This window comes from Hemibagrus wyckioides, linkage group LG13 (genome assembly GCF_019097595.1).
Source record: "Hemibagrus wyckioides isolate EC202008001 linkage group LG13, SWU_Hwy_1.0, whole genome shotgun sequence".
In the NCBI taxonomy this organism is placed as follows: domain Eukaryota; kingdom Metazoa; phylum Chordata; class Actinopteri; order Siluriformes; family Bagridae; genus Hemibagrus; species Hemibagrus wyckioides.
Window position 1 is genome coordinate 13,390,706 of NC_080722.1, and position 12,331 is coordinate 13,403,036.

Consider the following 12,331-nt stretch of genomic DNA (forward strand, 5'->3'; position numbering starts at 1 on the left):
TATGTTTTATCACTTGCATGTCTTTTCCCCCAGTCACTGTAAAGATCCTTAAATTTTCCAATATTAAGCATGCAATGTACAATATTAATAGCGTGCTCTAATATCCAATGTTTCTTTTCCAATATATCAATAAATTAATTTTCTAATCAATGTGTGTTTTTTATTATTTAGCATTTGTTTCACTATTTATTTATAGCTCCACAACATCATATAAGAATGATCCCAGAGCCTTCATCCCAGGGCCTTTTGAGACTGTCAAAACCAGAGAGTGGAGTTAATCTGCCTTTATTCAGCGCTCAACATTCAGCCAATATTCAAATAGTTCCCCCCCCTAATTTCATCCACTATATACCAGCATTATTCAAGGTGTTACATTCACTTAGTAATTTGTAAGATGGCAAAACAGTCAGTGTAGCGCAAGTAGAAATCATTGTCTTCATTTAGCCTGTGGGCCAACAGGTTTTGTGCTGGGCGGCCGGTTGGTAAAAGGATGCCACTGGCCTTGTATACTCGGGCTGTCTGTGTGGAAAGGCTTTCGGATGCGGATGATGTCCAGGCCAGACTGATTAGCCATTTTAGTAATCAGCTCTGCAATCTGTTGTGATGTTTTATTGGTGACAAGCTCTTTCTTCACATTACCATTGACTGTAAAAACAAAACAGAAGAGGTGATTTAGCCTTCTGCACATTACAGATTAATTTTCCAAAATTATAGCACATTGCTGCCAATAATATATTTAAATTTCATTTAAGGGTTCGTCAAAAAGTTAAGGCCTACTTACGATATTCAGCAACAATTTTGGGGATTCTGCATGACTCGGGAGAGACGTAGACGACAATTCCTGGGTTCTTTTCGGCAAAGTCAACCACACCATCCTCAATAAACTCCCTGTCAGAAAAAACATGAACATTTTATGCATACAAAGGCTTCTTTCTGTATTTACAGTGTATTAGGCAAACCCACCTAGTATTTACACTCACTGAGGTAAATCCACACCTTTATAGGTATATAATTTGTGACTGTAGTCTATGCTATACACATTTTTCAGCTCCTCGCTACCTCCTCCATCAGAGGCAAGAGACCTCATTGAAGCACCAGTGACCAAACATTTTGGTGGAGGATCACGCTCAGTTCAGCAGTGACACTGGCATGGTATCTGCATGGTAATGAATATTGGTCATTTCTGCAAGACTTGAGGACCCTTTGTCGATATCTGACCACATCACCACTGTTAGGTAGATGATATCTTTGGCTGGTTGTAACAGTCACTGATGGTATAACTGATGGTACTGTAGGCTTACCTAACACAGCAGTCAGTGAGAATAGATACAGGGTAGGACAATCATAATACACTGGTACCATCACTCTGTATGTCTTTAATCACCTACCTGACCCCCAAGGAACTCTGTCCATTTTTAGAGAATATAAGAGACACACGTTTCAGCTGACACACGTATCGACCAACTCCGTTCTGCAGAACGCTTTGTAAAAAACGACTAGGAGTGCCTCGAGCAGTCATGGCCTCTTCCGAAGTTTACTAAAATATTAAGCATTCAAATAAACAGATGAAAAGCCTTCATTTGCAAGGACCTGGCATAAATCTGAGCGATACAGTGTTAAGGACACCATCCACACACACACGCGTCCTAACTACCGGAGCGCCGGTTCGACGGTTATTGTCAACCGGGTAGAAATTACGAGAGCCACTTTCATATTTCTAAAATGTGTTTTAATTACTCAAATATGTATACAAAATAACATTATACATGACATATTTATTGGCATAAAGAAATATTTATACCAAATAAAACAAGAATAATTAAGCATTTTAAAAGGGGAATCATCACGCCTGGATCTGCCTTTCACACGGACTTATTTTGGAAGGTGAACATCAAGGTCGTGAGGTTTTTGTCCACTCGTATTCTGATAAAATCACGCCTTCTGTGCTAAGATTGGCTAGTACTTCATGTTTCAGAGTTATAGTAGCCAATGAGCTGTAGGTAACATTTCGCACTAGCCAATCATAACAATGGAGGCGGGGTTTGTGCGATTATGGGTGTGAAACGTAGAAAGTTCTTGGACGCGTGTCTGAATAGTGTTTGGCGCGCGCCATGCTGTGCAGTATTTTGAAGTTGTCACTCCAGTGTTTATAAGTCTGACGTTTGCGTGAAGCGATTTTATGCTGTTTAACCTGGAATATGTGTTTCTGACATTTTTTATAACCTGTACCTTTTGGTAATCGTGGAGGAATTTCCTGGCTGCGGAACAGCAAGATGCACAGGTACCGTTAGCTGTCTGTTAGCACGCGCATGTTGTTTATCATGTCAGAGGGAAATCCCTTCATTATTTCTGTTGCAAATCCGCTACCGTGAAGTAGCAGTAAATGTGGGCGAGGCATTTACTGAGGAGGACAGCCTGCCTCTTACAAGGGCTACCTCTTGGACTTCACCATCGTCTGGTCCTGAGACACATCACCAGCTCTCTATTGCAGTATCCTGGCACGAGACTTTCTTGGTCTCATCTGCATGGAGGGTCAAAGTCCACCGCGTGCTTCAATCCCTGCAGAACATTAAAAAGAGATGCAAAGTCTTCAATAGACGTTCCTGCCAATCCAGTTACAGTCACAGACATCAAGCAGTATCTGAGGTCCAAGGGCATTTCATTTCATGATGGTTATAGCTGCTTACACGCTAGCAGTATTTTTGTAGAGACAAAATCACAGATGCAGGAAGGAGCTGGGAAAGACAGCTACACAATGTTTATTGACAAAATGACCGGGCAATTTCTCTGTAAAGAGACTCTAGTAGAAGGAAGCTGGGAAGATCTGCAGGACTGTCTGGAGGTGATGCAGAAAGAGGGACAAACTTCAATCAGCCCGGAGGTTTTGTTGAGCTACTCAGAGAGTGTGGAGGAACAGGGGCAGAGGGAGATGGAACTGAAGGAGGTGCAGAGGATTTGGAGCAGCTCTGTGACGTTCACAGATCTCCACGAAGAGGAATTGCAGCTCATCAAAACTATGTTCCAGATCAGTAAGATTAACAACGCAACTTTAAAGAAGTTTGGGGTGAGATTCTTTAAACCAACTAAAAGCCTTGTGTTTCCTTGGTTTAGTGGGTATGACTTACACATCCGTGGCATAAAACTGCTCTCTGCTGCCACTAAAGGTGATGGCCGGGTAGTTTATACAGAAGCTAGTATTCCGAAATTATCCAATTACTACAACCTCTTTGGCCTTCCCTTAGTAGGACGGAAGGAAACGGAGATGGTACTCACAGGAAGTGAGATTGACAGTATGGCGGTGAGTCAGGCCACTGGCCTGACTGCTTTAGCCTTGCCACGGGGAGTTAGTTGTCTGCCCCCAGTACTTCTTCCTTACCTAGAGCAGTTCAGGAAGGTTACACTGTGGCTAGGAGGGGATATGCATGCTTGGGAGGCTTCAAAAATGTTTTCAAAGAAACTAGGATTGAAGCGCTGTTCTCTTGTGCGACCGGGAGAATTTCACCCGTGTCCTAATGAGGCACTGATGCAAGGCAAGAACCTTGCACGTATTGTTAAGGCATCCATCCCTGCTGCCCACAAGTCTATAGTGTCCTTTAAGCAGCTCAGGGATGATGTGTTTGGAGAGTTGTCCAATGTGGAGCAGGTGGCAGGAATAAAGTGGGGCCGGTTTCCTGAGCTCAATCGAATCCTTAAAGGCCATCGGAAGGGGGAGCTGACAGTATTCACAGGTACGGCATCAAATTAATTCCAACTGTATTTACTATGCAACAATATGCTGTGTAATTAACTACTAATCTAAATTCTTTTTTAAATTTGCAGGTCCCACTGGCAGTGGGAAGACCACCTTCATCAGTGAGTATGCACTTGACCTGTGTATGCAGGGAGTGAACACACTGTGGGGCAGCTTTGAGATCAAGAACGTACGTTTGGCCAAAATCATCCTGACACAGTTCGCTATGCAGAGACTGGAGGAAAGCTTGGAGCAGTATGACTACTGGGCTGACAAGTTTGAGGAGCTTCCACTTTACTTTATGACCTTCCATGGACAACAGAATGTTAAGTAAGTCAATATTTTAAATAATTTGAAGGATCAAAACATTTTCTAGAACATTAAACAACTGGCATAGTCACTAGAGCATTGCATGTGATGTCTAAAATAGAGCTGCACTAGTTTAGACATGAGTTTGACCTGAATTCTGACACTTCTAATCTAATCTCATATTTTGTCTACAGGACAGTGCTTGACACCATGCATCATGCTGTTTACCTCTACGACATCAGTCACGTGATCATCGACAATCTGCAGTTTATGATGGGGCAGGAGAACCTGTCTGTGGACAAGTGAGACAAATGAGTGTATCCATTTAAGCATATATTCTGTTTGATAACTTGTACCATTATTTATATTTTTCTTTAAGTTTTTAGCAGTCATTCTTAAAGCCATGGCCTGTGCTTTATCTAGTTTGTGATGGTGGTGAAATTTGTTCCGTTAACCAGGTTTGCAATACAAGACAACATTATTGGAGCTTTCAGAAAATTTGCAACAAACAGCAGCTGCCATGTGACCCTGATCATCCATCCAAGAAAAGAGGAAGATGACAAAGAACTTCAAACAGCATCCATTTTTGGCACAGCTAAGGTTAGTACGTCAGTATGAATGTCCCTTTTACTACAATGTATTAAAGCTATACCATATTTCTGGGTGCTAATGTGTTATTTCATTGTTGGGACGGATTACATCCACAACCATTACATCAGGTTTAACTACCATATACACCGATCAGGCATAACATTATGAGTGCTGACAGGTGACTTGAATAACACTGATTATCTCCTCATCATGGCACCTGTTAGTGGGTGGGATATATTAGGCAGCAAGTGAACATTTTGTCCTCCAAGTTGATGTGTTAGAAGCAGGAAAAATGGGCAAGCATAAGGATTTGAGCGAGATTGACAAGGGCTAAATTGTGATGGTTAGATGACTGGATCAGAGCATCTCCAAAACTGCAGCTCTTGTGGGGGTGTTCCCGGTCTGCAGTGGTCAGTATCTATCAAAAGTGGTCCAAGTGGGCGGCCAAGGCTCATTGATGCACGTGGGGAGCGAAGGCTGGCCCATGTGTTCCAATCCAACAGACAAGCTACTGTTTCTTAAATTGCTAAAGTAATGCTGGTTCTGATAGAAAGGTGTCAGAATACACAGTGCATGATGGGTCAGGGCTGTTTTGGCAGCAAAAGGGGGGGCCAACACAATATTAGGCAGGTGGTCATAATGTTATGGATGATTGGTGTAGGTGCATTGTGGATATATAATTAATGATGGTAGCCCATCTGTCGCTATGCACAATTCGTCAGTCCCCTTTAACCTCGTCAGTAGAAAGGGACCTTATTAGGACCTTTGCTGAACAGACATTGTTTAGGGGATGAATGATTGTCAGCACAGTAGTGACAAATTGTACATAGCAACAGATAGATTGTGGTTAGTAAACATGCACCAAAATGAATTAAAATGTAAACAAAAATTCTGTGATGCTTCTCAATACATAATTCTGTTCTTTTTCTACCCACAGGCTAGTCAGGAGGCTGACAATGTGCTTATCCTTCAGGAGAAAAAGCTTGTTACTTGTCCTGGACGCAGATCCTTGCAGGTGGCCAAGAACCGCTTCGATGGAGATGTGGGGATTTTCCCTCTGGAGTTCAACAAGTCTTCACTTACTTTCTCAGCCCCAGTCAGGAGCAAGCAAAAACTGCGCAAGGTCAAAGGGGACAAGGCTGAGAACTCAGAGACTGAAGTCAAGGAGAAAAGTGAGAAAGTCTCAAAGTCTACAAAAGAACCTAAAACCCGCAAAACACTGAAGGAGCCAGCAACCGGAAAGAATGAAATGAATGGAGAATGAGGAAGCTATAGTAAAGGAAATGGTTTTTCAGAGTAAGTGAATGTTGCAGTGCAAATCAGTATTTTTGAGCTCAGCTGTCGGACAAAAATGTCAGTAGTTTTTTTTTCTACAGGACATCTGGTAAATGTTCACATTTTTTGCTATTGAATTAGCAAACAGTGAATTGCACTGACTCAAGATGGAAGTTTGGAAAGGAATATTGGATGTATTGAATCAAATACTATTTTGCCATTAACAGATGGATGTTCATCAGGAACAAGGCTCTGATTTGTTTGCACTGTGCTCAGCATAAATAATCTTCAATGCTTGGGATAAACATTCAAGTCTCTTATGGTCTCTGTATCGTAGAAATGAGTCTTGACTGATGCCTGACTTTATTCTGACATCCTACAAGAGTCTCTGGAAAGCACATATGTGATGGTGACGTGCGTTAATATAAGCTGTGTCCACAAAATGGCAATATTAAATGCGTCAGTGAAGCCAGTTTAAAATTTGATCCGATGGCAACATAATGTTTCAGACTTGTATCAGCCACACTACTTAAATTCAGTATCAGTGCAAAATTGTTCACTACAGTGTTCAGCTTTCTTGTTTAAATGCATCTAATTATACACCGACCAGGCATAAGATTATGATCACCTGCCTAATATTGTGTTGGTCCTCCCTTTTGCTGCCGAAACAGACCTGACCCATCATGTACTGTGTATTCTGACACCTTTCTATCAGAACCAGCATTAACTTCTTCAGCAAGTTGAGCAACAGTAGCTCGTCCGTTAGATCGGATCACACGGGCCAGCCTTCGCTCCCCATGTGCATCACATATGCCTTGGCCGCCCATGACCCTGTCGCCGGTTCACCACTCTTCCTTCCTTGGACCACTTTTGATAGATACTGACCACTACAGACTGGGAACACCCCACAAGAGCTGCAGTTTTGGAGATGCTCTATTCCAGTCGTCTAGCCATCACAATTTGGCCCTTGTCAAACTCGTTCAAATCCTTACACAGGAAAGCCCATTTTTCCTGCTTCTAACATATCAACTTGGAGGACAAAATGTTCACTTGCTGCCTAATATATCCCACCCACTAACAGGAGCCATGATGAGATCATCAGTGAAAATCAGTGCCTGATCGGTGCATACGCAAGTAATATTGAAACATGATGGTTTTATATGAAAAAATGTATTAAAATATTAAGTATGATCTGTTGTATAGATTGTATACTAATAAAAGTATTTTTGTTATGTGTGTGTTTTTCATTTGAGCCAGTTTACATTTAGAACCAGCTTAATTATTTTAAAACCACATAAAGAGTAATTTGTTTGGAGTGTGTGTGAATAGACTGAAACTAGGTGGTTGTTTTTCATGAAATCACTGAATTCAGGTGTTGTTTTTCAGGGGTTGGGCTCGACCCCTTAGTTCCAGTGAAAGGAACTCTTAATGCTTCAGCATACCAAGACATTTTGGACAATTTCATGCTCCCAACTATGTAGGAACAGTTTGGGGATGACCCCTTCCTGTTCCAATATGACTGTACACCAGTGTACAAAGCAAGGTCCATATAGACGTGGATGAGCGAGTTTGGTGTGGAGGATATTGACTGGCCTCAAGTCCTGACCTCAACCCGATAGAACACCTTTGGGGTGAATTAGAGTGGAGACTGCGAGCCATGCCAAAACTGGGATGTCTTCCTTTACATGAACACGATTGTAATATCGAGTTGGCCCACCATTTGGAACTATAACAGCTTCAACTCTTCTGGGAAGGCTTTCCACAAGGTTTAGGATTTTATGTTTATGGGAATTTTTGACCATTCCACTAGAAGCACATTTGTGAGGTCAGGCACTGATACTGGACAAGAAGGTCGCAATCCCCGCTCTAATTAATCCCAGAGATGTTCTGTCGGGTTGAGGTCAGGACTCTAAAGTTCCCACAAAGTTGGGAGCATGAAATTATCCAAAATGTCTTGGTATGCTAAAGCATTAAGAATTCACTTCACTGGAACTAAGCGACCAAGCCCAACCCCTGAACTCAATGATCTGGAGGGGTGTTCAGGAGTGTGTTTATGGGAATTTTTGACCATTCCACTAGAAGCACATTTGTGAGGTCAGGCACTAATGCTGGAAGAGAAGGCCTGACTCACAGTCTCCGCTCTAATTCATCCCAAAGGTGTTCTATCAGGTTGAGGTCAGGACTCTGTGAGGACACCAAACTCACTCATCCATGTCTTTATGGACGTTGCTTTGTGCACTGGTGTGCAGTCATGTTGGAACAGGAAGGGGTCATCCCCAAACTGTTCCCACAAAGTTGGGAGCATGAAATTGTCCAAAATGTCTTGGTATGCTGAAGCAATAAGAGTTTCTTTCACTGGAAATAAGGGGCCGAGCCCAACCCCTGAATAACAATATCTGAATTCAATGATTTGGAGGAGTGTCCCAAAACTTTTGGCAATATAGTGTATTAATCAAAATTAAGGAAAAGGTACAGAAGATCCTTGAAGCCATCATTATCTACTCATGAAAGCTTGAATGCTTTTTAGTTTCTTCAAAAACAGAATGAATTTCGTTCTGATAGAGTTAAAGCAAATTCGGCATTATGTTTGTTTATGGTACATCACATGATCTTTCTACACCAATCACTGAAATAGAGGAAGTAATGACTTCTGGTCTGCACTATTCTGTGCGCGTGATCGTATCCTCATTCAAAAGTGACTGGAAGACATTTGACGTGACTGGATGTAGATGTAGATTTATGTGGTTAAACACATGCTAATTGTAACCCTGGGCATTCTGTAGATTGTTAACAAGTTCGTTTTGGACTTGAGTTTGGACCACATCATGACCGGAAGGAGTCCAGTGGAGGATGTGGAGGCTTTAGTGGCGGAGGCGCGTCGTGTTTATCGCGACAACTTCGGTGAAGATCCGTGTGTTGCGGTCTGCGCTCCGGGTCGGGTCAACTTAATCGGAGAGCACACCGATTATAATGAAGGATTTGTTCTACCAACGGTGATGTCAAACTGTCAGCAATGTTATTTTAGTACAAGGCTAGATTAGTTAGCTGTGCTCTGGCAGTAAAATATTACACAATCCCATTAAAAGCACATGCACAGCAGTTTTTAAGTAAGATAAGTAAACCATGCTTTTGGACAGTAAGCATGTAACCAGTACCAGTACAGGTTATTCAGACACTAGTATATCACAATGCCGTTTAAAATACTTATTATTATTATTAAACTGTTTTTCAAAAACACAGGCTTTGCACCTAGTAACAGTAATGGTGGGCAGCAGCACCTCTGGCCAGAGCTGTTCTGTTGTGACCATTGCAGAATCTGCAGATGAGCCAAGAAGAGTGCACTTTAATCTACCAACAGACAGTGCGCCTCTGACAGGAGGACAGCCCTTCTGGGCCAATTACGTTAAAGGCGTGGTGCAACATTACAGAGGTATCCTTACAGTTTATTCACAACTTTTAATATGAAGGTGTAGTTTATTTGACATCAAACCATTCAAAAGTAATCCTGCAACAAAGAAGCGTTTCACTGGGGATTAGTCGTAGATGCAGTTTTTTTTTCTCTATCATGTCATCTTCAACATTTGCATTACAGCTTCTACATAATTTCATATTAAACGCTTGTGACTAACAGACTTAATAGAAACATGCAAACCTGCATTGCCTGACAAAAAGTCAAGCCCTCTTTCAGAAGACATGGACTGTAAAACTGAAAGAAGCTGACCATTTGATTGGGTTTGTGCACAGCCCAGCCCCTGCCTGCATTTAAAGCTGTGATAGCCAGCAGTGTGCCACTCGGGGGTGGATTGTCCAGCTCAGCTTCACTTGAAGTTGCAGTGTACACATTCCTCCAGCAGCTTTGTCCAGGTAAGGAGAAATAACATGTAATTGTTTTAAAAAAGAATTGTGATTTTCTGGATGACAGCACACTAATATGCATCATCACATGTAGATTTAATGACAAGTTTGTGGGCTTATGAGTGCAATGCAGATGACAGCTTATCTCCCTGAAGATCGATTAATGAAAAACAACTGTGTTTTCTTCAACAGATGATGGGGATAAGATAGCGAAGGCACTAGCTTGCCAGAAGGCAGAGCATACTCATGCTGGAGTACCCTGTGGTATTATGGACCAGTTTATTTCAGTGCTAGGCAAAGAAGGCCATGCGTTGCTTATTGACTGCAGGTAGATTGTCCAGATGCTATTCTCTGTCGGTCAGAACACCAAAAAAGGCAATATTCAGTATATGTGGTAGCATTTGGATCCCAATGCTTTTTTTAAGTAAATGCACTGTTTGTGATCCATCACAGATCATTGGAGGCCACTGCTGTTCCCCTGGCTGATCCTGGTCTGGTCATCCTTATCACAAATTCCAATGTGAAGCATGCACTCACAGGAAGTGAGTATCCCAGCAGACGAAAACAGTGTGAGGAGGCAGCAGCCATTATGGGCAAGAGCAGTCTAAGAGATGCCACACTGCAAGATCTGGAAGGTAAGAATGATTGAAAAAGTTGATATTGAAGCATACATTTTCTCCAAAAGCCTGGTTTCAGCCAACTGTGTAGGAATGCAATTTCAGAATTTCAGACTTTATTCACCCATTTGCCTATTTGTAGATGCCAAAGACCGATTGGACAGTGTAACGTATAGACGAGTACGCCATGTGATCGAAGAGACTGAACGTACTGCAAAGGCAGCTGAGGCTCTTAAAAGAGGAGCTTATCAAGAGTTTGGAAAACTAATGGTGGAGAGCCACAATTCCCTCAGGTAACGTATAGCAATAAATTAAATATATAAATATATTTAATTAAATATATAATTATATTTATAAATTTATAAATATATTTAATTTACAGTTTGTAAATGCTGAAGAAAACATATTTGTAGTAATGGCTAAGCTGTCAAGTTTGCTGATGGACAGCACTGTATGAATTCAAACAATCATGTTTCCTGCTAGAGATCTTTATGAGGTTAGCTGTCCAGAGCTGGATGTGCTGGTAACTGCAGCAATGGAGGTTGATGGAGTCTTTGGGAGTCGCATGACAGGAGGAGGGTTTGGTGGATGTACAGTTTCTCTGCTTCAGTCTGATGCCACTGAGAGAACTATGAAGCACATAAAGGTATATGGCGATTTAGAATTAGAATTGCATTTTCAACCTGATACTTGTCTTGTTTTTAACTGATATCCGATTTTTTCCTTTCCTTGACAGGAGAGATATAGCGGATCTCCAACCTTTTACATAACTACCCCATCAGATGGAGCTCGGGTCCTCAGTGTATTTAATTAGAATCAATAATCAAAAGTCAAATGAACTCATCATTAACTTACAGTAATTTGATTTTAATCACTGACCAGTAATCTAGTTAAATTCTGATTAATGGAAATTTTTTACAATAAAAATGAGAACATAGAGTGCATTTTAAAATGTTTTTAAATAAAGGACACTTGTTTTAATCTTGTATTGAATGTGTACTCAATGACCTATTCAAAGATCATAATTAGAGTTGCATATTGACCAGACAGGGTGCTCATTTATATTACATGTGCTTGCAAATATTCCCTGATACCAAAATTCAATATTGTGTGATGTAAGTTAAATGCCAAATGCCAGAAATCTAAAATTCAATACTGTGTGATTCTGTCACACGAGTGGACAGACAACACAAAATGACAGTGCAAAATGTTGTACAATATATATAGGCAAATGTTTGTGGACACCTGACCATTGTCTGTCTTTGTGCCTTCACCAAACTGTTGCAAGCACATAGTTCAGTTGGAAGACACATACTTCAATAATTTATCACGTATGAGTGTGATTGTCAGGTGTCCTCAGTTCTTTCAGCATGTAGTTTATTTCACAATTCAGTTAAAGCAATGCAGACTGCAAAATGCTCTGTACACATTTGTATCTATGTGTAATTTATCCAATCTGATCCATTATTGGGATGATTTTAGAGGGTTGGAAACCTACAGGAAATTTACAATCAGGACAATCTGGGACCCTGTAGTTGTGTGGCAGTTATGCATGTATTATTTTCCTATAACAGAATGGTCAGTCCCTTGTTAATACTTACATATTCATTCAGAAGGTGGTGTGTCATTAAAAAGAGAAATGATGCATTATGGGGACATTAATCACCTTTCACACATTATTTTGTGGATAAAGCATCACAATTTTGATTATGCATAAGTATGTTATTGTGCTGTGATCATTAGGAAAAATATATCATGTTATTAATCACAATAATAATAAATATATAATGCATTTGATTAATTAAAAGTCTAATTGTGTCCCTGAATTTCCCTTTGGGATTAATAATAAACTATCTATCTATCTATCTATCTATCTATCTATCTATCTATCTATCTATCTATCTATCTATCTATCTATCTGTCTGTCTATCTGTCTATCTATATGTCTATCTAT

General features: G+C 40.8%; 3 protein-coding genes across 3 annotated transcripts; 2 read left to right on the plus strand and 1 right to left on the minus strand.

The window, feature by feature from the left end:
* Positions 1-111: 111 nt before the first annotated feature.
* On the minus strand, positions 112-1,678 carry mrpl43 (mitochondrial ribosomal protein L43). Its single transcript, XM_058406944.1, has 3 exons — positions 1,389-1,678; positions 782-888; positions 112-645 (listed from the first exon to the last, which is right to left on the minus strand). Exons 1-3 carry the CDS (start codon positions 1,517-1,519, stop codon positions 437-439), a joined length of 447 nt encoding a protein of 148 aa, XP_058262927.1. The 5' UTR covers positions 1,520-1,678; the 3' UTR covers positions 112-436.
* Positions 1,679-2,072: 394 nt separating this feature from the next.
* twnk (twinkle mtDNA helicase) lies at positions 2,073-7,087 on the plus strand. Its single transcript, XM_058407319.1, has 5 exons — positions 2,073-3,728; positions 3,820-4,060; positions 4,234-4,341; positions 4,498-4,639; positions 5,568-7,087. Exons 1-5 carry the CDS (start codon positions 2,384-2,386, stop codon positions 5,892-5,894), a joined length of 2,163 nt encoding a protein of 720 aa, XP_058263302.1. The 5' UTR covers positions 2,073-2,383; the 3' UTR covers positions 5,895-7,087.
* A 1,442-nt stretch (positions 7,088-8,529) lies between these two features.
* Positions 8,530-12,038, plus strand: galk1 (galactokinase 1). The gene is made up of 8 exons (XM_058405570.1): positions 8,530-8,898; positions 9,146-9,335; positions 9,650-9,769; positions 9,953-10,088; positions 10,214-10,395; positions 10,520-10,670; positions 10,861-11,023; positions 11,114-12,038. The coding sequence occupies exons 1-8, from the start codon at positions 8,731-8,733 to the stop codon at positions 11,189-11,191; spliced, it is 1,188 nt and encodes a 395-aa protein (XP_058261553.1). The 5' UTR covers positions 8,530-8,730; the 3' UTR covers positions 11,192-12,038.
* The last annotated feature ends 293 nt before the right edge of the window (positions 12,039-12,331 follow it).

What these genes read in the sequence shown, in the direction of transcription:
- twnk (XM_058407319.1), top strand. Translation starts at nt 2,384, where the DNA reads ATGTGGGCGAGGCATTTACTGAGGAGGACAGCCTGCCTCTTACAAGGG. An exon ending in GGAGCTGACAGTATTCACAG is followed by an intron (nt 3,729 to 3,819) that starts GTACGGCATCAA and finishes TTAAATTTGCAG; the next exon opens with GTCCCACTGGCAGTGGGAAG. An exon ending in GAGAACCTGTCTGTGGACAA is followed by an intron (nt 4,342 to 4,497) that starts GTGAGACAAATG and finishes TCCGTTAACCAG; the next exon opens with GTTTGCAATACAAGACAACA.
- galk1 (XM_058405570.1), top strand. Translation starts at nt 8,731, where the DNA reads ATGACCGGAAGGAGTCCAGTGGAGGATGTGGAGGCTTTAGTGGCGGAG. An exon ending in GCGTTGCTTATTGACTGCAG is followed by an intron (nt 10,089 to 10,213) that starts GTAGATTGTCCA and finishes GATCCATCACAG; the next exon opens with ATCATTGGAGGCCACTGCTG. An exon ending in GAGAGCCACAATTCCCTCAG is followed by an intron (nt 10,671 to 10,860) that starts GTAACGTATAGC and finishes GTTTCCTGCTAG; the next exon opens with AGATCTTTATGAGGTTAGCT.
- mrpl43 (XM_058406944.1), bottom strand. Translation starts at nt 1,519, where the DNA reads ATGACTGCTCGAGGCACTCCTAGTCGTTTTTTACAAAGCGTTCTGCAG. An exon ending in CAGAGTTCCTTGGGGGTCAG is followed by an intron (nt 889 to 1,388) that starts GTAGGTGATTAA and finishes TTTTTCTGACAG; the next exon opens with GGAGTTTATTGAGGATGGTG. An exon ending in CAAAATTGTTGCTGAATATC is followed by an intron (nt 646 to 781) that starts GTAAGTAGGCCT and finishes TTGTTTTTACAG; the next exon opens with TCAATGGTAATGTGAAGAAA.